General features: G+C 48.3%; 1 protein-coding gene across 7 annotated transcripts in view; it reads left to right on the top strand.

The window, feature by feature from the left end:
• Window positions 1-26,250, top strand: part of CDK5RAP2 (CDK5 regulatory subunit associated protein 2) — a 170,169-nt gene that overhangs the window by 41,331 nt on the left and 102,588 nt on the right. For 6 of the 7 annotated variants that reach the window (XM_036107749.2, XM_036107748.2, XM_078061696.1 and 3 more), the window contains 6 exons: window positions 618-772; window positions 7,112-7,274; window positions 8,339-8,392; window positions 9,228-9,347; window positions 11,720-11,812; window positions 18,526-18,744. In XM_036107749.2, the coding sequence (XP_035963642.2) occupies window positions 618-772; window positions 7,112-7,274; window positions 8,339-8,392; window positions 9,228-9,347; window positions 11,720-11,812; window positions 18,526-18,744 (804 nt within the window). The remainder of the gene's footprint in view (window positions 1-617; window positions 773-7,111; window positions 7,275-8,338; window positions 8,393-9,227; window positions 9,348-11,719; window positions 11,813-18,525; window positions 18,745-26,250) is intronic. The other variant, XM_078061697.1, reaches the window with a different exon arrangement.

The following is a 26,250-nucleotide window of genomic DNA, read 5'->3' as shown; positions in this document are numbered from 1 at the left end:
TTGTGATGTAGTCAGAGGCCGTGGGCACTTGGAGATCCAGATCTACCCCCAGGTCACTTTCCTGAGCTCCAGGGCCCTTTTCCCCAACGTGGGCCCTGCCTGCGTGATTTAGATAATTTCTTTGTTGGCCTCTCTGAGCTCTCAGGAAGAACATAGTTTTTCACCACCGACGTCACCTTGGAGATAGAGAAAATGTACTTGAGAATTGTGTAGTCATCATCTTAAAAGAAATAGGGAGGGGGTGGTTGGGTGTGGGATGAATTTGTATGGAGGTTATGGGGACTCCGGAATTTATGTATGTTTAAGTATTGAGAGGCACATTTCTCCTTGTTCTCATTCAAGCTGTAAATATTGATCTGATTTTTCAAACCCAAAAATAGAGTTTTTGTAGAGTTGAGTCTTTTCCATTGGAAATGCCTGTTACTCTTCAGGATACAAGAGGGAAAAATGGCTGGCAAATGTATTTATTACTGATTCTTCCCATGTATAGTACAATTCAAAGAGGGGAAATGTGCTGGAGAAAAAGTCATAAATATTTATATTTTAATCCAATTTCCTTTCAAAATGTTCCCAATTGTATTGAAAAATTGCATCAAATACATTTAATTTAACTCTAGGATGTGAAAGCTGCCCAAGCAGAACTGGAAAAGGCCTTTGTGGGGACAGAAACAGAGAAGGCTCTTCGGTTGAGCTTGGAAAACAAGCTTTTGGAGATGAAGAAGAGGCACGAGGGGGACTTGGACATGGCTGTGGTCCTGGAGCAGAAAGACAGGTCTGGCTCTTATCTCTGTGATGCGCTGACATTCGTTTCTCGGGCAGCATGGCGGAAGGGTGTTCCCTTCCTACTCTTCCGCCCCACCTTTCTCTGCTCCCCCACCGTGAGAAAACCTGGAGTAAGATCAGGGTGGAGGGAAAAGGAATAGGGTAGGGATATGAGGACAGGGATAGAATTATAGATAGAAATTCCTGCCAAAATGTTCTGTTCAGATACTAGACGTAGCCTTCAGTTTGGCTGTAAGCTTCCTGGTAACCAAAGGAAAGAGAGAAAAACAGTCTTGATGAATGTAAGAGTCACACTGCTCACAAGAGAAAATGAGCCAGGAATTCAGGAGAAGCCCAGTTTTACTTGATATTGTTGGGGAGAAATTTCTCTTGTGAATCTTCTCAGAGGGAACAGTATGTGATTATATCCCCACAATATCTGTTGAGTTTGTGGGACCTGTTTTTCATCATGTCTTTTTTTCTTTTTAAAGATTTTTATTTGAGAGCGAGAGAGTAAGAGAGAGCACAAGTGGGTGGGGGTTGAGCAGAGGGAGAGGGAGAAGCAGACTCCCCGCTGGGCAGGGAGCCCGACGACGCAGGGCCCAGTCCCAGGATCCTGGGATCATGACCTGAGCCGAAGGCAGATGCTTAACCGACTGAGCCACCCAGGCGCCCCTTATCATGTCTTTTAATGCAGGCCGAGGGCCCAGATTAGTACAGTGCGAGGGGCCAAAAGAGTGTAGACCGAGTACAGAGCTCTCTGTTGGTCCAAGAATAAAATGTGTGCCATGTAGTCCAGAGAAATGGATGGGCCATAGGGAGTCTTTTATGGCGGAAGGGTGTTCCCTTCCTACTCTTCCGCCCCACCTTTCTCTGCTCCCCCACCGTGAGAAAACCTGGAGTCTTTAGGTAGTCTTTAATGCTCGTGTCTTACAACCAAACTTTTGATCAAAACTGGTCAGGAGAGAGTTGAGGTTTTCTTCTTTATCATGAACCTTACATTTTGATAGTCTTGCCTTGCTTTGCTGGTCACTAGGTGGAAGGTTGTGTCAACTAAATATAAGTGAAACTTCTGGCTAACCTGTGACCTATCCATTGAAGAGCCAAGCTCGTTTGGAATTTGATAGAAATTGTTCTAAAGCAAATGATCTACTTTCCTATTTCCTTAAAAAGAGGATACTGATTCTGGTTCCTTTTTTTTTTTTTTTGGTTATTCATTGACTTGCGATTGATGTGATGGGCCCACTGTGTTGTTTGGGTTCTGGTGCTCAGTTGCCCCAACTCCCCAACTGCTGTTTGCTTTTCTTTTGGCCTTATGAGATTTGAGTCTGCACCTTGTTTTCATGTTTTAGGATTATCTATAAAAGAGGAATGAATAGACTGAGGGAGAGGCCATGGTTTCCACTTATTCAGTGTCCTAGCTTCAGTGTCTGGAGGAGCTAGCATTTATTTGGTGTGCTGCAACCTTTTCTTAGCTTTGATCTGGAAAACTGAAGTTTTGGGATGAATCTAAGGACGAGTCAGGAAACAGAGTTCTCTGTGTGGTGTAGGACCTCAGCATTGAGTGAATGAGTGTTTTTGTCCATTACGTGGCTAGGAGAGAAGCCTCTCTAGACGGGTGGTTTTTTTTGGCTGGGCCTCCCCCTCAGGGTAGCAGCCTTTTCAGGCACTGTACTGTGAGAGTCTGGAATCCTTTTCCATACAAATTATTTATATGTTTCCTTGTATCTCTCCCAGCTGATGAGCAGTGAAGCCCTTAGAAGGTTTACAGGTTTGTCTTTCCTGAGGGACCTGCAGGTCTCCAGCAGTTAAATTGGAAATAGGGAACCCAGGGAAGAGACCACAATGTGCAGGGGCAGCCACCAAAGAAGAAAAGACAGAATTCCTGGTGCTGGTGAAGGGTAAGGAGGGAGAGGGCAAGAGGGCTGGGGGTAGGTTTGAGAAGAGGTCGTGGGCGAGAGCAGATTGGAAGGGCCCTGCGGGGGTCCCAGTAGATGCTCGGCAGTTAGTTCACTGGTCTGTTGGATCATTATGCCCTTTGTTCAACAGATACTTTCTGAGCATCTTCTGCTCAGTAAGTGGTGGTTAGAGTATAGGTATGAATGGTACAGACTGGGTCCCTCTCCTAAGGAACCTCATGTCAAGGTGTATGCTTGTCATCTAGCTAGGTGGGAGGAGTGGAGGGCAAGAGCAGAGAAGGGCCAGGTGGATACATGCTGGGTTAACATAACATCTTCCTAATTTCGTTTAGAGGGATTAGGAAAGGCTTCCCAGTGGAAGTATGAGGAGAAAGGAGGAATTACTTGGAGGAAGAAAAGGTGTTCGGGCATTGGGAACCACATGTATGGAAGTTCAGAAGCCTGAGGGCACAGAGCATGACCCGGGGACTTAACACAACTGTAGCATGGCTGGAGAGTTGTGTTCTGGAAGGAAGGTGGAAGAGATGAGGAAAGGGAAGCTGGCCAGATCATGTGGGCTTTGTTGAATAGTTTGGGTTTTGTCTTCAGGGCATGTGACAAGCTGCTGACGAGTTAAGGATGGAAATGGGGTGGTGTCAGGGTCAGACTGTAATTTAGAGCAATCCCTTTGGCTGCCCCTAGAGGATGAGTTGGTGGTGGGGCTGGGTGTAAAGACTGCCTCTCAGGCTGATGGAGAAGTCCAGACAAGAGATCATGGTGACCAGGACTGAGGTGACGGAACTAGCATGGAGAAGAACAGGCAGAGCTGCTTGGAAGGTAGAATTGACATGATGGCTTGAGGGGCTTGATCATTGATGAGTTTGGGGATGAGGGAAAGGGCTGCAGAGATACCTCCTCACCCAGGGTTTGAGCGTGAGCAACTGTAGGATGGTGGTACAGTGTGCTGAGTTTGGGGAACGAAAGGGGCAAAGAGCAGATGTTTTTGGGTGGGAGGAGTGGGAAGATAAGCTCTCAATTGGGACATGTTGGGTTGAGGGATCATGGACATCCAAGAGTGAGTCTAGAAGGTGCTTGGGTATATGGATTAAGGCTAGATTAAAGGAGCTGTCGATTCATTCGTTGACCAGCTACTGAGCATGGCCTTGGGTTAGGTGGCAGGAATAGAGAGATGAGCACTTTCTTCCTTATATGGCACTCCCAGCATGGGAGAGGGGACAGATGGGTAAAAAAAAAAGTATTGTGATTGGTGTTAGAGGTAAATTCAGGGTTCTGTGCTGTGACAAAAGCAAGGTGGTGATCAGGTGTGCTTGGGTGTGGGTCAGGGAAGGCCTTGCCACCCTGAGGGAAAGCTTGTGCAAAGAATGGTGTGGAGCCTGGCGCATGTGAAGGTAGTCATAGAAGAAAGTGGTCTTTGTTAGCATATGCCACAGAAGCTTGGCTTCTCATCTTTTTGGAAGGGGGAATTTGGGAAGGGTTGATGCTTATTGAGGACTTAATGTGGTATAGGTGGTGGGGTCTCCGTGTGTGGGCGGTCAGGTCAGGGCGTTGCCAAAGGCTGCATCTTCTTGGGGTTTCCCACAGGCCTGGCTGGATAGGCACAGAAGCCTGATTTGTTAGTCCTGCCCAAGCGGCTGTCTCTCACAGATAGATGTGCCCCAGCCACACTCCCAGAGGCCAGTGCGGCAGCCAGAGGCCACCTCTGGATATCTGCTCACGTGGGGTGTGGGCCTGTCTGGTGGAACTCTCCTGGGACTAGGGTCAGATATTCCCTCCCTCAGGGCAGGCCTGCCCACGAGCTAAATGGAGGTCAGAAGGTGAGCTGCTAAGCGGACTTGGAACGGGGGTGCTTGGGCTTGCCCTGGTGAGATGGATCCAGATGTGCCGTACAGATTGGCCTGTTGTGGATGGGCACCGCTGATGGCTTTCTGGGCTTCCTCCACCCTTTTGAAAGGTATGTGCTTTAGCTACTTGATCTCCTACGACCTGACCTTAGAGCTAGTCTGCATCCTTAAGGCTAACACTGAGGACCCTGCAGGTCAGATGTGGCCAACAGGTATGTTTTATTTGGCCTACACAGTGCTTTTAAAAGTTTGAATTAGGGGTGCCAGGGCGGCTTTCAGCTTGGGTCATGATCCCAGGGTCCTGGGATTGAGCCCCGCATCGGGCTCCTTGCTCAGCGGGGAGCCTGCTTCTCCCTCTCCCACTCCCCCTGCTTGTGCTCTCTCTCTCTCAAATAAATAAAGAAAATCTTGAAAAAAAATAAAAGTTTGAATTAGTTGCCTCTATTTAAAAAAAACCTAGTTTCATGTAAAAGTTTGGTTTTCCAGCCTCTTTTGAAAACCTGGAAGGTGTGGCAAGCCTGGGCCATGGTCTTGCTGGATTGAGGCCACTCCTGTGGATGGCCCCATGCTCCAGTTTGGCCCCAGTCCCCACAGGGCCTGCCTCTCTCATTCCCATCCCTGCTGGGACTTGCTTTAAGGTAACTAACACAAATCAATTTTATCGAAGTATAAGTTACCTACAATACAGCACATCCATTTCAAGTATACAGGTAGTGACTTTTACCTCTTCAACTGATTCTGTGATGATTTCAGAGTAGAACCCCTAGAGGGCAATCTTACTCCTCTGTCCAAGATTTGGGGGCATTGCACTGGTGCTGCCCTGGTACCCTCTGTGCCTAATTGTCTTAGCCTGTTTGGGGTGCTATAACAAAATACCAGAGATTGGGTAGCTCACAAACAATAGAACTTTATTTCTTACTGTTCTGGAGGCTGGGAGACCAGGGTGGCCGCATGGCCGGGTGAGAGCCCTCTTCCGGCCTGCAGACTTCCCACTGCATCCCTGTGTGGTGGAAGGGGTCAGGCATCTTTCTGGAGCCTCATTTGCCAGGCACTGCTCGCATTCATGAGTTCCACTCACGTGACCTACTCTCCTCCCAAAGCCCCACGTCCTAATCCTGTCACCTGAGGGGGTTAGGATTTTGATATCTGAATTTTGGGGGGCCACAAACATTCAGACCAGAGCACCAGTGCATTGCCTGCTGCCTTTAACTACTGTTAGCTGACTCTGGACCTTCCCCCTGGGAGCCAGGGAAGCTCTCCGACTCTCAGGCCTTTGCTCTTCCTACCATTCAAGTTGTTTTCGAGGCTCAGCTACAGAAAGGCTGTTTGGAGGGCTCTCTGACAAAATGCTAATTGTTGAATGTTAAGGAAAAATAATACTTACAGCAACTGTCATTTGTGGAGTTGTGCTATATGCCTGGAGGTATGTAGGGCTGTTTTATTTTTTTTTTTTTTTAAAGATTTTATTTATTTATTTGACAGAGAGATAGACAGAAGAGCACAAGCAGAGGGAGTGGCAGAGGGAGAGGGAGAGGGAGAAGCAGGCTCTGCACTGAGCAGGGAACCCGATGCGGGACTCGATCCCAGGACCCTGAGATCATGACCTGAGCCGAAGGCAGACGCTTAACCATCTGAGCCACCCAGGCGCCCTGTAGGGCTGTTTTAAACATTTTCTCTCTAATCCACATGAGCAAGGTATCCCCATTTCATAGCCGAGGAAATGCAGTTGCATAGAGGTTACATAACTTGGCCACGGTCAGGGAGCATAAATTGGTGGCCTTGAGAAGGTGTTCAGCTCTACCCGCATGGGGCCCTCAGGGTGTGGCTGGCACTGTTTTCTCCAGGGGAGGTCACGCCTAAGTCCCGGGCAGGGTGACGGGCGTGTGTTAGCAGGCGGCTGGGATGGATCACGAAGGGCATTCTGGGTGGGGGGACGAGTGTGAGCAAAGGTCTGGAGGCACAAGACGGCCTGGCTTGTGGAGAGAGCTGGAAGCGAGGCTCCTGGGTGGTGAGGGAGCGGGTGGTGGCCTCCTGCGAGAGGGGAAACTGCAGCTGCCAGCAGGGCCTCTGATCTTCTGGGCCCGGAAAGCTAGGGCCTTGCCTGCCTTGCGCACGAGTTTGCCCTTTATCTGGAAAGTCAGTGTATTTTAAACGTTGCCCTGAGGAGCGAGAGAGAGAGGTTCTCTGTTTTTGCCCACTCATCGGGACAGCTCCGCTTTATCAGTTGTGTTTGTTCAGGCTCCAGCGCCCGATTTCTTTTGCAGAGAGGATTCTTGGCCAAAAAAATTAGTAGTCCGCTGCCGTCTGTGGCGAGGGCTGTTGAAAGTCTGAGCCCGGGGGTGGCTCTGTCAGACCATAGTCTGGCAGCTCCGAGGCTGGATCTACCGGGGCCAGGCTGGAGGTGAGGGGACAGTTAATGTCACACGGATTCTGGCCCTTGCTCTCCGACCTGCACGGTGCGATTCCATTCCTGCTCAGTCATTGGGCATGTCTACTTTGACGATGTCTGGCCCCATTTCCTGCCTCCTCCTCTTCCACTGAGCTCAGAGAACAGCTTAGAATTAATATTTAAATTTTGTTCGCTTTTAGACTGATTGAGGAGTTGAAGCTGTCTTTGAAGAGCAAAGAAGCTTTAATTCAGTGCCTTAAAGAGGAGACATCTCAGATGGCATGTCCTGATGAGAGTGTGTCGTCTGGGGAGCTCCAAGCACTCTCTGCGGCTCCGAGGGGAGAACAGGAGAGAGGAGCTGAGGTGAGCCGGCGGGGTGTAGAGGGGGACTTTAATAGCACCCCGGACTCCTCTGTGGCAGATGGGGTGCACACTCGGTCCCCACGAGTCACACACAGACTGCTTCCAAATATTAGCTCCTCGGCAGCCGAGGAATTAGCAGGAACCTCCTTTGTCGGGGGCCCTGGCATGTCTCCCCGCCTTCCGGCCTCATGTTCAGACAGAGTCGGTTAAAAAAGCAGTCCATACCTGCTTGCCTCTTCTACCGTGTGTTGATTTGTTGTTGCCGGGGGACTTTATTTTCGCCCTTTGGGTTTTCGTGGGATAAAACTTAGTACCTCTTTTACCTTTGTGGTTAGAGGCCATGAGGGAAGGGAACTAAGTGGTGCTGGGCCCGGCGGCCGGCGAGGCAGTCCAGCACACTGCCACATCGAGTCCTTCCAGCCACTCTGATCACGGGCTCCTCATGGAATTTAGAAATGGGCTCAGACGAGTTGCTCTCTTTTCCTGGGCTCCAAGAGGTGGGTTGCTAGTAGCAGAGCCCAGAGCCTCCCAGAGGGCCTGCAAGACAGTGGCCGGGGCCTGGCAGCGCAGGGGGGCCTAGCTGAGACCTCCCAGTTTTTGTCGGACCAGGGGTGGCTGCTGCATGTGCTACATTCACAGTGTGGGATGTTCTAGATGCTCAGGGAAAGTCTTGAGTTTTTTTTATGGAGCAGTCTTCTTTGTCCCTGCCGTGGGACAGTGATTTCTGTAGCCTCACTGGTTAGTTTTTGGCTGTACTCAGCCCACGTCTCCTGCTCCTCCCGTGAACCCCACGGGGCCCTGTCCTCCCGTTGGCCCTTTTCATCGTCCAGCGGCTCTGTGGTTCACTCTCTGTGGGGCTGGTGATCAACCCGCGTGACTACTTGCGTGTCTTTACATTTCTCTTCACTCGGGACATCCGCTGAGACAGACAGGAGTGGACACTTATTTCCGTGACTTCCACAGTGGTGGGGAGAAGTGAGGAAATGAGATGCTCGTTCTAATTGTTCTGGGGAAGTTGTTGGATTGTGAGTCCCTTCCAGGTGCCAATAAATGCCTTTTCTCAGGCCGCACAAATGGAGCTCCAGAAGGAGAGACACCGCTTTGAAGAGAGGATCCAGGTATGTTGATGCAATTTAAAATAACGTATTGAAGATTTTTCCTTGCCTCTTGCTTTATTCCGAGAGCAGTTAGTTCGGTGTGACAACAGCTGTCACTTAGGGCATGCCAGTGGGCGCCAGGCAGGCTTTCAGGACTCCAGAGAAGGTCTCTCCGGCTTGGCGGTAATTCTGTGGAGCCGACATTCCCATTGTGCAGATGAGGCTTGTGAGGCTCCAAGACGCGAGGGCTCTTTCCCAAGATCAGGTAGCTTGGACGAGCTCTAGCGGGGACCCAGACCTGCCACTGCTCCGTGTCCCCCAGTCCCGGCAGGTGGCATTTGTATGGCGCCCGCCAGCTTGGAAAGTGCTTGCCGTCCATTATCTCATTTGATCCTCACAAAACCCCGGGAGGGAGGCAGCGTGATTATCTTTAGAAATGAACTCAGACTGTACGTGTATATGTTCAGTCTCCATCAAACCAAATTCTCCGCTAGCTTTTGTAGCATTAAGGAATGAAATTAATGATCTGTTATTTCCCCCAGATAACCTGGTAGGGTTTCAAAGACTGATGTGACTGTATGCAATTCCAGAAGGCACTGGAGTGCTTCCGCAGGAGTAGCTGTCACCGTCTTAGCTGAGCTGCTCCCCTTCCTCTCACCCAGCCCTGTTGCCGTGGGCGCTAGCGCCGTAGCGGGGAGCTGCCGCTACTGCCTCCAGCTCTGCTTGGAAACATTAATCACACGGTGACAGGCATAAGATAGAATAACTGCGTTTGAGTGTGCTCTTACAGATATATTTACAGTGCATTTTGGTTGGAACGCATCAACTTAGTGAATCTTTTTCTAATCTAATTTAGGCACTTCAGGAGGACCTGAGAGAGAAGGAAAGAGAAATTGCTACAGAAAAGAAAAATAGTTTAAAGAGGGATAAAGCCATTCAGGGTCTAACCATGGCATTAAAGTCAAAGGAAAAAGAGGTATGTGGTGAGTCTGATACACCCGAAGTGAGATTTTTCTTTATTAGCTTCTGTGGCTGGCCTGTCCTACCCTGAATTTTTAGCTTTAGGTGGAAAGTTTCTAAAAGAGCTGGGACGAGTATAGGGGGTGGGGAAAGGGCCCGTTAGTCCATTAGAATTTCCTTTGGAATGTCCAATCTAGTGCTATCCAAGAAAAATACTGCGTAAGGTACATGTGGATGTTTGAATTTTCGAGTAGCTACATTAAAAGAAGTGAGAAGAAACAAGCGAAATGAACTTTAATAATGTATATATCCCAAATGTTATCATTTCAACATGTAAGCAGTAAAACAGTAGTAGTAATGAGGTGTTCAGCATCTTTTTCATCCTAGTGTCATCTCTGAAGTGCAAGTGTGCTTACAGCACATCTCACTTCAGACGAACCACACTTCAAGTGCCCAATAGCCACAGGGGGCCAGTGGCTGCCATATTGGACGATGCCCATTCTCGTAAAGACAACAAGATGGCGATGAAGGATGTTTGGGAGGCAAGGCCATGCCTGTGAACCAGATAGCTACCTGGGTCGTTGCCTTTGGGATCGAAGGTTGTGGCCAATGGTTCCATGCTATTTTATTATTGTTAGCATGGCAGTCTGTTGTTTTCGCATTAACTGAGCGAGGCACGGATACAGAAAAAAAAACCCAGCCCTGCTCGCAAGTCCGGTGAGGAAGAAAGACAGAGTGAAGGTGTGGTGATTGAGGGACGTTCGGGGGGCTGTGCAAGCGCAGGGCAGGGGACCTGAACCAGATTAGGGTATGTACATGGGGAGCAGAACTTGGAGGAGAAGGTGTCCGAGCTGAATCTTGAAGGATGAGTAGGAGTTGGTTGGCAGGGGAGGCAGAGGGGAGAACAATGGTTAATCCATTAAGTTAGGAAAGAGCCTGAAAGGTCTCTGTGGAACCAAAAGCATTTTGAGGTTGTCTGGGCATCAAGTGCAGAACCTAAGGGAGGCTAGAGAAGAAGCTGGTGGGGTTGCACAGGGCCAGCCAGTGATGGTGGAATTAGTCACTTTTGGCTGTTTGGGAAGCAGGCCACTGACGGCTCTTCAGGAGGAGGGGTATGATCACATTTGCATTTTAGTGAGGTCTCTGGCTGTATCTGTAGAGTGGCTTGTAGGAGGGAGAGAATGGGGGTAGGGAGGCCAGTAGCGGAGGTGAGAGCCAAGAAGGACTGAGTTAGAGCAGTGGTCACTGCTGAATAGGAATCGAGGGGCAGGGCTTACTCAGGAAATGAAACTAGACGTAGTCAGAAATAATTAAAAATTAGAGGTAAATTTGGGGAAATTTGTGGAGGGGACATAGGACTGAGAGAAGGAGCAGTGGAGGATGACTTCTGGGGGTCTGGCTGGAGTGACTGGGATATGGTAGTGCCACCGACTCAGTTGACAGCATAAGAGAATGGAGTATGATGGCCAGGTGGGTGTGGTGATGGAGGCGATGAGTCTGTTTACAAAGTGTTGACTGTGAGGCGCTCGTGGACCGCCGAGATGGGATGTCCAGGGCGAGATGGGTATGTCAGCCTCAAGCCTGGAGAGAGCTCAGGTGTGAGTTACAATTCTAAGAGTGGGGCTCCCTGTCTCGGGAGTGCATAGAAGGGAAAGAACAAGGCTGAGGTTGGCGCCACAGGGGACATCAGAATTTCAGGGACGGGGAGAGGAAGGCACGAAGGGGACAGGAATGGTTGCACAAGCACGAAGCGAACCAGGAAACGGTGGCGCTGAAGAAGCTGAAGAGGGGAGAGTTTGAGTAATCACCAGTGTCAGATGCGGCAGAGATTTGGCTCATAGTAATAGTAGTTATAATTTCTACCATTGTATAATGCGGGAGTTCAGGGCCCAGCTGAAGTTGGAGACCTTCCATGTAGAGTGGCGCCGGTGGAGGGGCCATTGTGGGTGCTGGCCAAGTCCAGCGTGTGGCCATGGGCGTCACCGCTGACTGGGGTACAGGAGAAGGTCACCAGAGATGAGAGATTCTGGGAGTGGCCAGGCCCCTCTCTATGGGCAGCAATAATGTAACGCTTCGTCTCAGCCAGGCCTGATTTTAGCACCAGTACCCATCACTTCACTCAGCCCTAGCGTTGCTGGAGTTGGGTGAGTAGTGGTCTCCTCGTGTTCTGGTTGCGGGAATTGGGGCTCAAAGAGATTAAGTACCTTGCCTGAAGTCGCTCAGCTAGTGAATGGCCAGGGTAGGAGTCCCACTTCTCTGACTTCACGCCTTCCCTGACTACGAAGCCCTTGGTCAGAAGGCCGCGCCGTCCAGCAGGAAGAGCACTTGAGTGTGCACCGGGAGGGGAGACCCGTTGCACACTTGGCTGCTGTTCTTACTTTGACCCAGGTGGAAGACCTTAACTCTGAGATCGAAGAGCTCAGTGCTGCCTTTGCAGAAGTCACAGAGGCCCCCGCGAGAGCACAGACACAGAAATTCCAGGTAAGCGTTCGCTTGGCTTGAAGTGGCCCTCGGTCCTGACTCCTGGGGAGGGCAAGGCCTGGCAGCTGAGAGGAACCCGGTGCTGATATAACAGCTGGTATTTATTGAACACATACTGTGTGCCAAGCGCTGTGCTCAGTGCTGTCTGGGTTAGCTCGGGGGATCTGGACAGCAGATCATGGAGGAGGCACTGTTAATATCCAGGTTCACAGAGTCCGGTAACTTGCATAGGGTCATAAAAGTGGTAAGTGAGAGAACCAGAGCCTGTCTCACCCCCAGGCCTGTGCTTTTACCTGCCACCCCCACCCCCACCCCCCCGCCGGTTCCTTTAGTCCACCTGCTCCCTGCCACCACGTGTCACTTCCACACTTTGAGGATTTGACCTGCCCTTTCTCCTTTATCCCCCTCAGCCTTGTACTCCAAGGACTCCTGCTGGTCTCCGCCTTGATGTTCCACCTTTCTGGTTAATTTTAGTTTTGTGTTTTTAATTTTTTTGATGTTTTCTTGCCATGTTTCTAGTTTCTCTATACAGTGTATCCCTATTACTAATAATCAGCCAATAAGGTTCCATCGTCTGAATAAGCCCCATACTGCTTAAAGCTCTCCCTGCCACCTTCCCCCCATGGTATTTTTGGTTATAAAGTAGAAGTTAGAAGTTAAATCTGATTTAAGACTGCTTGATTCCTAAGATTCATGTCCCACGTCTTATCTTTTGCAGAGCCCTGGTTCACAGTAAGAATAATTGAAGTAATTTGGTTTAAATCATGGTGCAGTAGAAGCATAGGCAAGTCTCTGCCTTTGGAATCTCAGATTTGCCTCCCCCACCATTTGGTTGGTGAAGTGGAGCTGGGATTACACTGAGGTGTTTTTTTTCCCCCCTTGCTTTGAAAATAACACATCTTAAAAGCTGAATTCTTAGGAAAACCATTGATATTTCCTACTGCTTGAGGAAAAAAAACGTTGGCAGTTGGCAAGCATAGAGACCAGGCGGACATCCCTATAGTCGTTGGTATTTTGCTTGTTAGTGTTGGGCCTTGAACATTTAAATGCTACCCAGATTTATCACATAACATTTATTAATTTCCTAACCATCCGTCGTAGCTGAAAGACTTTCAGAATGATTTTTGAGGTCTTGTCACTTAACAGTGTTGGCTGGGTTTCTTGTCTTGCAAGATACAGAGGTCATGAGCTTTCGAAAGTCCTTAGGTTCTGCCTGCCTGCTTGGCTGTTCTGAGAGTGCTCCTTTAATCCTTACCCATGGAGGTAGCATGTTTACTGGTTTAGCAGGTTGTCGGGACTTGACCTCAAGTCTGGCTCCAAAATCTGTGTCCTTGCCGCCGTTTTGATTGTGTGTGTGTGTGTGTGTGTGTGTGTGTGTGTGTGTAAATGCACACAGTGTGCCTATATTGGCTGTTTTTCTACATTTGAATGTTGCACAGGCCCTTGAAGATGCCTTTTCTTTCACATAGTGGGACCTTTTGGGAATGTCACATGATTTGAACTAATTGCAGCTTGACTAGAGTACCCAGAATTCACAGGGTTGGTGTTAAGCCTGACATCGAGACAACAGCCGCGGTCCTCACCTTCGTGGAGTGGTTGTCACAGTGCGGAGATGGGAGTTCTAGTCCCAGGTGTGCCTCTGTGAAGGTTGCAGCGTGGGGTGCCTGGAGCTACCTCCAGACCCATTAAAAAGTATATATTTTCAAATTGGAAATACAGGTTTCCCCCGCTATCCAAAAGTAGAGCTTTCGTATGAAATCTTCACCAGCCAAAACGCCATAAAGCAAAGAAGCAATTACCATTAATTTGCATGGAAAAATTTTTGAGCGTTCTCAGACCCAAAAAACCACCTCTCTTTTTTTAGGCTTTTCTGACACTTTAGGACATATCACCTTGCTAAGAGATACAAAAAAATACATCAAGATAAAGCACAGATGCTCACAAGACACCGCAGTTCAGAGGTATGGTGGTTGAGATGCTCAGTGTAGTTCCCGGGGAAGGAGCTCAGTGGGGTCACCCTCTCTGCTCTGGGTGCTTGCTGCCTCTATAACGGCCCACTGCAAAACCAACGCGGAATGGCCTTTCCACTTAAAAAAATTTTTTTTTACTGAAGCGTAGTTGACATACAATATTATATTTGTTTCAGGTGTAAAACAGTGATTCAACGTTTATATGTATAACGAAGTGATCACAGTAAATCTAGCTACCACCTGTCACCACATGTAGTTGTTACAGTATTATTAACTGTATTCTCTTTGCTGTTCATTACATCCTTGTGACCTGTTTTATAACTGGAAGTTTGTACCTTTTTTAAATCCCATTCTTCTCTTTTGCCCATCTCTCCACCCCCTCTCCTCTGGCAACCACGGAATTGCTCTGTGTATCTGTGAGTATACCTGGGTGCCTTCTTTCATAAAAGTGCAAATCCTCTCCTGATTTCTTTTGCTTAGCGAAAACAGGTGCTATTGTAGGTCTTTTGTAAGAGTGAAGTGGCGTCATGCGAACTTTTGAAAAGTGGGGCATACTTGTACATTTTTTCTCCTCCCCTCCCTGCTCAGCTGTAAAAGTAAATTGCACATTGTAGGAATTTATAAAATACTTAAAACAGTGGAAAGAGTTTGATAGATGTCACCAATAAACTCATGTCTAAAGATGTGCACTATTAACACCTTGACTCTTTCGATGCATATTTATACATACATATTTGAAAAAGTAGAAAGGATCATAATGCCTATTTTGTTCTATAATCTTTTTTTCATCTAATATTCTTATCATGACAGTATATATAGATCTACGTACTCCTTTTTTAAAATTTTCATTTTGAAATAATTATAGATTCACATGCAGTAGATTTCTGTATACTCTTTACCTGGTTCTCCCAAAGGTGACACCTTCCCTAACTTTAATAACAATATCACAACCAGGACATCGGTCTTGGTGCAATCCATGGTTCTTACTCAGATTTCCGCAGTTTGACACGCACTCATTTGTGTGTGTGTGTGTGTGTGTGTGTGTATGTATGTGTGTTTATCCCTATGCTTTTTAAACAATCTTTTTTTTAAGATTTTATTTATTTATTTGACAGAGATAGAGCACAAGTAGGCAGAGCGGCAGGCAGTGGGAGAGGGAGAAGCAGACTCCCCGCTGAGCAGGGAGCCCGATGTGGGACTTGATCCCAGGACCCCGGGACCATGACCTGAGCCAAAGGCAGACACTTAACTGACTGAGCCACCCAGGCGCCCCTTAAACAATCTTTGTAAACAGCCGTACTGTATGTATGTACCATATTATTTTTACTGGGGAGAACATGGGTGGGACATGTATTTGAATCTTGACTCTGCTCTTCACTGCTGTTGTAGCTGTGGGCAAGATGTTAGAGCTCTCCCAGCCTGCTTACCCATTGTAAAGTCCGGATAATCGCACTTAGGTCACAGTATCCTTACAAGGATTACACGACACGGTGTACCTGGGCACAGGTAGTAACTCAGTAAATGTTGTTAACTCATTCTTAAGTTGGGTAGTATCATGTTCAGGCATAAAAATATAGTAGTTACTTTGGTTGGTTTTTCAAATTCTCTGTTAATGGTGTTGTGCAAATAGCTTTTAGTTTGAGGAAACTCTCCATAGTGTCCCTTGATTGGGAATGGAAGATCATGCATGTGCCGGAGAAGGGCAACTAGATTTATTGGTCCTGCACTCCCGGACACGGGACTTCCGGTATCATGTTTCATCTTCACGACAGCCCCATGAGATAGAGATTTCACAGATGAGGAAGCTGAGCTGCAGAAAAGTTAACTCCTCCCAAGTCACATAGCTAGAACTGGGCTTCGAACCCTGGGCTCTGTGACTCTCTCTCTATTAGACTCATCATGTTTCTGCACTGTGGGGAACAGTGATTTGGCTCATGCGATGTTTGGCCTTGTTTCCGTCTAGGTCTAATCGTGCCAAACGTTTGCCGCCTGTTTGTAAACCCCCCTCTGACGACAGGAATTCAGAAATCAGGGTGTTGTGCAGAAAAAGGTACAAACCTTTCCGAAGGGTCTCAGAGGGCCATTTAAGGAAAATTGAACATGGAAAGTATCTTTATGGTGTGAGTATGAATTTGAACTTTTTAAACGAGGCTCTGTGATCGTTATTTGCGCGGTAACCCGCAGAACGTTCATCACTTTATGATAACTATTATTTTAATCGTCACCATGGCTGGCCTGTGTTTAACAGGCTCCTAATTGGTGTTCCTGTCTCTAGCCTTCCCCTCCTTGAATTCAGTCTTCTTGTTTTAATTCTTGCTGGTTTATTGGTGTTAATTGGGATCGTCCCTGGGATGGGTGCGGCAGTGTAGTGCTGTGGAGAGAGTCCAACATTTAATCCCTTACGGTCTGATGACAGGCTCGGCACTGAACAGGTCTGGGCCTCGGTGGCTTGGATGGGCCAGTAGTGTGTGCCGCGTGGGGCTGGCCTGAGAAGTGGGGCTACAGAGGCAGGCCAGTAGTGTGTGCCGCGTGGGGCTGGCCTGAGAAGTGGGGCTACACATGCAGGCCAGTAGTGTGTGCCGCGTGGGGCTGGCCTGAGAAGTGGGGCTACACATGCAGGCCAGTAGTGTGTGCCGCGTGGGGCTGGCCTGAGAAGTGGGGCTACAGATGCAGAATGTGCGCAGAAGCGCCTGGTTTAGCTCCTCGTATGTAATCAGCGCTTAATAAAACGTTAAGTATGAAAATGGCTCAAGATGAGCGTTTTTCCTATCATTGTTCGTCTTCTTTTGTTTTTTGAGTTTATTTAAATAAGCAATGCCCCAGATATTTTTCTATTTTTAGGCCTCGTGATTTAGGGACGCCTGGGTGGCTCAGTCGGTTAAGGATCTGCCTTCAGCTCAGGTCATGGTCCCTGCGTCCTGAGATCGAGCCCCCTGTCCTCTGGCTCCCTGCTTAGCGGGGAGCGTGTTTCTCCTTCTCCCTCTGCCCCTTCCTCCGCTTATGTACTTTCTTTCTCTCGTGTGCGCGCTCTCTCTCTGTCTTGCATGTGCTCTCTTTCTATCAAATAAATAAAATCTTTAAAAATTTTTCTGATTTTAAAGGAAGGTGAAACAGAAGCTTCTATAAACCCCACTTTGAAATGTGAATGGGGTTCCCCCTCAGTCCCTGTTGCTAGGACCTAAATAGCAATGGGGAAACATGGGATGGCTGGGCCTCACCTCTCCCGGAGTAACTATGGCCGTAGCCCACCTCTCCTAACAGCTAGGACTTAACTAGCATTAGTGGCGGAGCTGGATCTCCTGGAAAGGCCAAGAAGCTGGAGCAGGTCCCCTTACCCCACAGTCTGAGTTGTGGCCTTGACAGCTCACGGGTCCCTTGCTATTGAGTTTTTAATCATGAGCCTTTGTCTAATCCAAAGAACAGATGTAAAAAAAAAAAGTTTATTTTCTCCTGATTATAAGTAATATATATGTTACAAATTTCCTTTTTGGGAGACTAGAAAGAAGGAAAAAAAGGGGTATCAGGAGATCACCCAGCCACGCTGTTAACATTTTGATGTTTTGCTTTCTCAGCTTTCTCCTATGCATAGATTTTACTTTTTAGCTCATTCACAATTTAATCTTCTGTTATTTCATATCATGTTGTGACTTGGAATATTCGCATGTTATTGGTTTAGGTTCTTAGTTTTTCCTGTTAGAGTAAATCTCTGATGGATGACTATGTACATAAGGCTTTACCCCCCTGTATTTTGGATTCTTCCCCTGAGATTGAATCCTGGGAGCCGAATCGTTGGGATGAGTGTGAACACGTCTATCCTGTACACACACACTTGGTGTATATAATCTGTCCATGGAGAGTTACATTAATTTACATTCCTGCCAGTGTACTTCTTGGCTTCTGGATGCTTGGTCAGCTCTTGAAAAGTTAATATTAATTGTGTTGCTTCATAGTAAGTTTGACAGCACTGGATATTCTCATTAAAACCTTCTTACTACATGAAAGCTTGTTTTAATTTGCTCTTTTTGATTATTGGTGAGTTACAGTATTTTTTCAAATGCTTGATAATCACATATGTATTTTCTTTTCTACTAAACTGTGTGTTAATGAAGTAAGGATGTTCTGGACAGAACTAACCCTTGGACTCTGCTGAGTTTACAGCCGCTCGCGGTGGCCATGGGGCTGCCATGCTGACCATTTCTGCTTCCCCAGATGACTTTGGGTCCGAGCTGCTCTAACCTCCGTGAGCATTGCCCATGCTTGAGTCTGCCTCTGCTTCTCAGATGGTGCTCTTCATGTTCTACCTTTTATAAATAACTTGTTGAAGTTTTTCTTTTTTAAACCATTACAAAAGTAAAATGCTCGGTAACCTTAGAACATTTGAGAGAAGTGAAGGAAGAAAATCACCCATGTACCCACCGAACTGAAGACAGTTTCTGACGTTCTTTGCTTTTCCTTGAAGTCTTTTAAAAAAGAAAAAAGCTTCTTTTACACAGTTGTAGCCTTTTCCCCTCTTAATATCAACATCGTAACATCAACATGGTAACATAATCATCACTCTGTGTTATTTCAGAATCTTCGTATTATTTGTGCTTTGGGTCCTGGAGGTTGTTTATGTTAATCTTCCTCTTTTCGTTCCTTAACTCCCTTCCCCCCACCCCAAGGTGAAAAAGGAGCCCAGATTTCTTGGTCTGTTTAGTGTGCTACAGAAATCAGCTCATCTCCCCTGCCTCCCTCCTCTTGTAGGGGTCCGAAGATTATGAGGCTGCTCTCTTAGAGAAGGCAGCCCTTTTAGCACAGCTGAACTCCGAAAACCTCAACAAGAGTGCAGAGAACCACAGACTGCGTAGGAACATTGAGAAGGTGACCCAGGAGCTGAGCGCCCTGCAGCAGGAGAGGGAGAGGCTGGAGAGGGATGTGGAGGAAGCCCACCGCCAGAAGAGCAGACGCGACCACACCATCCACGTGAGCAGCAGTGGCGTGGCGGGCGGGGGCTGTTGACGGCTCCTCTGGCTTTAGGGAGGCCTTCTCTGCGGGAGACTTAGAAAAATCTGAAAAACTGAAAGGAGAAAATATTTCACTCACCATCTCATCATCTTGAAATTATTTCTTTGTCTCGCATGTGCGTGCACACACCCACACATGCACCCACACCCCCACCCCACCCGCCCAAACCCACCCACACACCCATGCACACCCACCCATGCACACCCACCCACACACCCACCCGCACCCGTACCTACCCACCCCACCCACCCACACCCGCACCCACCCACACACCCACACCCACCCACACCCACACCCACCCACATTCACACCCACCCACACCCACACCCCACCCACCCCCACCCACACACCCACCCACACCCACACCCACCCACATTCACACCCACCCACACCCACCCACACCCACCCACACCCACCAACACCCACACCCACCCGCACCTGCCACATACCCCCACACGCCCACTCACACCCACACTCACACCCACACCCCACCCACCCCCACCCCCACCCACACACCCACCCGCACCCACACCCACCCACATTCACACCCACCCACACCCACCCACACCCGCACCTACCCACCCCACCCACCGACACACCCACACCCACCCATACCCACCCACACCCACACCCCACCCGCACCCACACCCACCCACATTCACACCCACCCACACCCACCCACACCCACCCACACCCACGAACACCCACCAACACCCACACCCACCCGCACCTGCCACACACCCCCACACGCCCACTCACACCCACACTCACACCCACCCACACCTACCCAACACCCACACACACCCACATCCCCACACCCTCACCCACCCACACCCCCACCCACACCCACATTCACACCGACCCACACCCACACCCACCCACACCCACGCACACCCACCCGCACCCACACCCACCCACACTCACACCCACACACCCACCCACCCACCCACACCCACCCACATTCACACCCACCCACACCCACACCCACCCACACCCACCCACCCACACCCACATACACCCACATACCCCACCCCCACCCACACTCACACATACCCACACACACACCCACCCACCCACCCCCACCCCCATACCCACACACACCCACACCCACACCCACCCACCCCCACCCCCACCCACACACCCCCCACCCCCACACCCACCCACAGCCACACCCACCCATACACCCACCCCCACCTACACCCACACCCACACCCACCTACACCCACACCCACACTCACACCCACCCACCCCCATACACCCACCCATACCCACACCCACACTCACACCCACCCACCCACACACCCACCCACCCACACCCACCCCCACCCACCCACACGCACCCCCATACCCACACCCACCCACACCCCTACCCACCCACACACCCACACCCACCCATACCCACCCACCCACACACCCACACCCACCCACACACCCCCACCCACCCACCCACACCCACACTCACAGCCACCCCCACCCACCCCCACTCCCACCCCCACCCACACCCACACCCACACACACACAATTATTGGTATCAAGCTGGAAATGCGGTTTTGTATCTTGCTTTATTAATTCAGTGTTCTCTTTTTGGTGTGTTGCCATGTTATGAGTGTTCTTCAGAAACATGTTTTTGTTTGTTTTTTGGTGCAACCGTAGTATTTCATCACTTGGATGTGCTACAGTTTATTTAGTCCCTTGTGGTAGAATATTTAGGTTGTTACACTTTTTTTTTGCCTTACAACAAATGCGATAGCAAATGTCCTTGTATCTAAATATTTTCCCATTGATTATTTCCTGATAGAGGCATAATTATTGGGTCAAAGAGTATGAATGTTTTGAACATTATTATATAGATACACTCAAATTGTTTCCCAGAATGATTATACCAGGTTTTTCTTTATGAGAGTGGTCCTTTTTTAAAGACTGTTTATTCAGCATTGGATGTTAGCATTTAAAAAATTCCCTCTGGATTTGGTAGGCAAAAAATAGTTTATCTTTAAAAATTTCTATTATAGGGGCACCTGGGTGGCTCAGTTAGTTAAGTATCCAACTCTTTATTTTTCCATTTTTTATTTTTACAAGATTTTATTTATTTGTTTGTTTGTTTATTTACTTAGAGTGAGTGGGGGAAGGGGGAGAGGGAGAGGGAGAGAGCCAAAATCAAGAGTTGGTTCCTTAACCAACTAAGCCACCCAGGTGCTCCAAGCGTCTAACTCTTGATTTTGGCTCAGGTCATGATCTCAGGGTCCTGGGATCAAGCCCCGCTTCAGACTCTGTGCTCAGCAGGGAGTCTGCTTGCGGGTTTTCTCTCTCCCTCTCTGTCTGCCCCTCCCCCTGCTCATTCTCTCTTTCTCTCTCTCTCTCAAATAAATAAATAAATCTTTAAAAAAAAAAAAAATTTCTCTTACATTTAAACAAGTCCTGGGCAGGCAGAGGACCTCAGGTGGACAGAGTCATTAGAGCAGAAGTCTCAAAGGGAGCCTCCGGGTACTACGGTTTAGTTCCCCAGCGGCTGCTGTGGGCAGGGCTGTCAGGATCCGCTGTTTGAAATCCTAACCCTAACACTGACGCGAGAATTGAAATACACGTTTGTATATTTTAACAAAAATATTAATGAACATCAAGGGAATGGTAATGGAAATTTAGAAAACTAAAACATCACCTACCGTTCCACCGCCCTAACACAGTAACTCTTTCTGGTTTTCAGTGTTCTTTGACCCCTTACTTTATTGTGGGCATCTTTCCATGTTGTGTGGCCTCCAGAATGATCATGTTGAATGGTGCATGCTCTTCACTGAATACATTTCACATGCTTTACTTAACTTTCTGCTCTCTCGGACACCTTGGTTGTTTAAATGATGCCACGATAACATCTTTGGGCATAAAGGCAGTTTCCCTTGACGTTCCTAGGATTTGAGTGAGTTTACTAGGTCAGATGGCACAAATATTTTATACTAGTTAATCATGTTGCCAAATTATTTGCCCAGAGGGCTGGCCCAATTTATGCTGCCACCAGCGATCTTGGAGTGTAGCAGTTTACTGCATGTTATTACAATATCTGTTTCCCATATGTTATTGAACACCAAGTGTGCCTGGTTTAGATGTTGATGGAAGTATAAGATGTGACCTCTGAAAGTTTTATCTTTTCTAAGGGCAATGGAGATGTTATACATGACAAAGCAGCTTAAAATCTATAGAGTCAGTGCAAAAGATCCTTGTGGAATGGAGTAGTTGGGAAACCTTCTAGGAGGAGGTGACACTTGAGTGAGAAGAATAAGGTTTGAGTAGTGTGCTGTATGGAGGAGATAAAAGACTGGCCAGATGGTCCTTTGATAGAGGTGCAGTTTTCATAGTCAGTTCTTACTCCCTTACTGCTGGATAACTTCCTCTTAATTTAAAATAGCTCATCCCCTTCCACCCCCCACTGTCATTGGAAAAAGGTTCATTCAGTAGAATTTGGATTGGGGACACACATGTACATATATATATATATATATATATATATACACACACACACACACATATATATATAATGTAATTTTTTTTTAAAGATTTTATTTATTTATTTATTTGAGAGAGAGAGAGAGAGAGAAACAGCATGAGAGGGGATAGGGTCAGAGGGAGAAGCAGGCGCCCCGCCGAGCCGGGAGCCCGATGCGGGACTCGATCCCAGGACTCTGGGATCGTGGCCTGAGCCGAAGGCAGTCGCTTAACCAACTGAGCCACCCAGGTGCCCCTATAATGTAATTTTTTAATATTATAACTTATTCTTGGTAAACATTTGAAATGGCTGCAGAATATTACATCAAGTGGAGATGCAGTAATTTATTTACCTGTCCCTGTGGTGTCAGACATTGTTTGGTGGTTCCATAATTCACTTATTTGTGTAAACCATGGTGCTTCTGGAATAATGTTGGGCTGCTGTTGACAGCTGATTATATTCCTCTGTAATGTGTACACATCTTTGTAAGGAGGCAAGGGCTGTTTGGCGAAGAAAGCAAGGGGAATGTGACAGTGAGGAAGGGCTTGGGGTCCAGTATACTGTGGGCAGGAGGGTTTTTGTTTTTTGTTTATTTTGCCAGTGACAGAAACCCAGCTTGAGCTAACTTAGGCAAGAAGAGAAATTTCTTGCCTTGTGTGACTACAGTTCCGGGGGGACAGAGAGACTGGAGCGCCGCTGGGACTGTAGCTCGGTCTCCGGGAGCCGGCTTCTTTCTCTCGCATACTCCTTACTCCAGTTCCAGGCGGTTGGACCATCGTTGCTCCCGCTGGGGTCACGTTCCCGGTTTGTTACGTAAGAGAAAGAAGGACTCTCACACTCCATTGCCCTTGCTGTGTCCCTGTCAGGATGGCCAGACGTGGCCCGACGTGGGCCACTCCTTCTTTGTCAGGAGTGTGTGTGTGCTCAGGGGTGCACGCGTGATGAGTCCCATCACTGACAGCCTCCTCTAGAAGCACATGTTTGGGAGGGATGAGCAGTTACCCAGACCAGAGCTACCACGATCTACTCTAAATGCTTACCTCAGGTGAACATGACCATGACCCAGAGCTTTCTAGCATCTCCTCATGACTAACTTTTGTACATCAAGTTATATCTGTGTTTCTGGTAAGATGATTTGGCCATGGTTTCTTTCCTTTTGTGTCTGCACTGCATCACAGTGGTATCCCTACTTACGTTCTGGTTACGGTCTAAGAATTTGGCTGTGTCCGTCTCCTATGAATATTTCACCCCGGACATTGGGGCGCTGGCTTGTTCAGCATCTGGGGAACATCATGGGTGCTGTTTTGCCTTATGGTGCCGGGATAAATGCAGAGGTGGAGCGTGACCTGCTGGCCCTGCATGTCTTGTCTGCCTGTTCTGTAACAGGCCCTTTAATGAACTAGATTCACTCACCAGCTGCTGCTTGTGGACTGAAACAACAAACAAGTGGGTAGAGTTTTGAGTGGCTTCTCTTTCTTTCTTTTTTGGGGGTGGAGGGGCAGAGGGAGAAGGAGAGAAAGAATCTTAAGCAGGCTCCCCACTGAGCACGGAGCCCAGCATGGGGCTTGATCTCAGGACCCTGAGATGATGACATGAGCCAAAGTCAGGAGTTGGGCGCTTAACCACTTGAACCACCCAGGCGCCCCTAGTGCCTCTGTTTCTGCCCTAGCAAAGGAAAGGAATCCATGCACGCATTCAGCAACACTGAACACCATGCAGGCCCTCTGCTGGGGTTGGGGACAGTTCCATAACAGCGGTGTGAACAGAGTACCACGGAAACACAGAGCCAGGAAGTGGCTTGCAGGATCAGAGAAGGCTCTTGGGAAAAGGAACTTGTGAACTGGTTCTGAAGCTTGAGTTGAATAAAGGTTAATCGATAGGCAAAGGAGGGGAGGGTTTTGTGTGGAGGGCAAAGGCACAGAGGTATGAGAGCATATGGTGTTTTTGGGGAAACAAAACAAGAATGCCCGATTTGAAGTATTCTGAAGTATTATTTGGAGTTTTAAGAATATATGCTAGCTAATTGAACATAATAATAAAAAATAAATAAAATACAGGAAAAAATAAATAAAAATTGTAATTTATTCCTTTTGATGTTTCAAAAACATTTTCAGAGGTTTATGGGAAGTCATAAAAATGAGATTAAAAATAAAGGTGAAAGCATTCAGGTCAAGGAACAAAAAGGGTGGCTAGTGAAATGGAAGCAGAGTGAGTAAGGAGAAATGCACACTGTGGTACCCTACCCAGTACGAAAGATGGGGACTTAAGTTCAGCTGGTGGCTCCTGGCAGCGAAAGTAAAAAGGGAAATTCAGTTACACGGTCTCCAGTGTCTGAAGATGAACAGGTTAAGGTAAAAGGACAGCTCTGGCCGGCACTCCAGCCCAAGGGCAGTATTGCCTCTGGTGGGCTGCTGGAGGGTTCTAGAAGCAGGACAGAGCCTTTGACGGTACCACCCGCAATGAGAGCAGAGTGGCGGCCCCATCCGTGTCACCCAAGTCCGTGACCTTGTAAGGAGTACGGTTTCCAGTCCCTGGGACAGTGTCTGGCTGTTTCCCATTACTCTTGTTTCTTGGACAAGAACTACCACCTCAGAAATGTTGCAGCCCTGTGTATAGATGAGCCCTGACCCCGAGCCTTTGCGGGGGGCCGCCGTCAAGCATGCTGGTTGTTGTTGTTGTTTTAGCAGTCCCTGGATTCTTTCTGATGGTCAGCCAACCGGTTATCTTTTGGGTGTGATCAAACCATCCTTTGCTCATGCCGGAGAGCCTTCTTGCCTGGTCATTGTGCTTGCTCCTAAGCTTTCCGGAGGGAGATGGCGCCTGTGTGAGCGGGCGTCTTGTGGCTGGGTCGTGTGCATCCACTGTGTCAGATGGAGCCCGGGCCCAGCGAGGGTTGGCCGTGAGGGTCCAGTGGTCCTGTTCGTCCGCATTGCCTGCGATCGCAGCGGCCTAGTACCAGCTGACTCAGCACGCGGTATCAGTCGTTGGTTTGTTTATCTGAGGGACGCTCATGGAGTGCTTGAAGTGGTGCAGGCACTGTTGGTAGGCCCTGCTGAAAACAAGCTTTGGTTTTTACTTGGGAGGTCTTTCTACAACCAGAAACCAACGGCAAACCTGGTATTCCCAAGTCGGTGTCTTAGCTGTGATGTTGCAGGTGTCCTGGTTTGTGTGGTTTATAACAGGAATGCTGCTCGGACTGTCACATCCTTGCCCTCACACTGGACTTTGATACGTTGTTTGGCTCGAGAGACTTAAGGCTCTCCTTTTAGTATGTACGTGTGTGTGTGCATGTGCATGCGTGCTGTGTGTGTGTGTGTGTGTGTTTGGTGGAAAGTGGTAGAGAGAGGTAAACCTTTATTTTAGATTTGCTCCTTCTGGTTCAGGCGTTCTGTATGCTCCTCAGGGTGGGTGGGGCATAGGAGCAAGCGCTAGTCTTTTTCTCCTTTATAAGCAGCGTATATGAGACATTGGTTTAGCTGTATTCCCCAGACTGTCTCATAATGCTCTCATCTGTTACGAGACCTGTCATCCGCTACTCTGACAAGTATGTGCTTCGGTACCTGGGCACTTAGCTGTGTGGGGATGCATTTGCTGGCTCAAGCCCAAAAGTCTAATTAAAGTTGTACCCGTCACCCAGCTGGCTAATCCCATGTGCTTTGACAGGAGCAGGTTTAATTTCAGGGTAGTTCATCCTGAACCCCTCTGGTTTCACATGTGTTTGTTGATGGATAGCTCCAGACGAGAATATGACAGCGTTCAGAGCATCTCTTGTGATCCGTAGTCAAAACATGGCATTTGGAGACAGTGTCTGTAGGCTGGTTGGGTAGGCCTAGGACCACAGACCTGAGATGGTGTGATTCTTACCAAGGGTCAGGGCTCCCCGTGCCTTGTTTTTGTTTTAATCAGGTATAAAGAGTCTGAGTTGGAGTCCTTGTAGAACAACATGCAGTTTAAATGATCTTTGCTGGCGGAAGTTCTGTCTTTGT

This window comes from Halichoerus grypus, chromosome 14 (genome assembly GCF_964656455.1).
Source record: "Halichoerus grypus chromosome 14, mHalGry1.hap1.1, whole genome shotgun sequence".
NCBI lineage: Eukaryota > Metazoa > Chordata > Mammalia > Carnivora > Phocidae > Halichoerus > Halichoerus grypus.
Note: the sequence above shows the minus strand (reverse complement) of the source record. Positions and strands in the feature narration are given on the sequence as shown.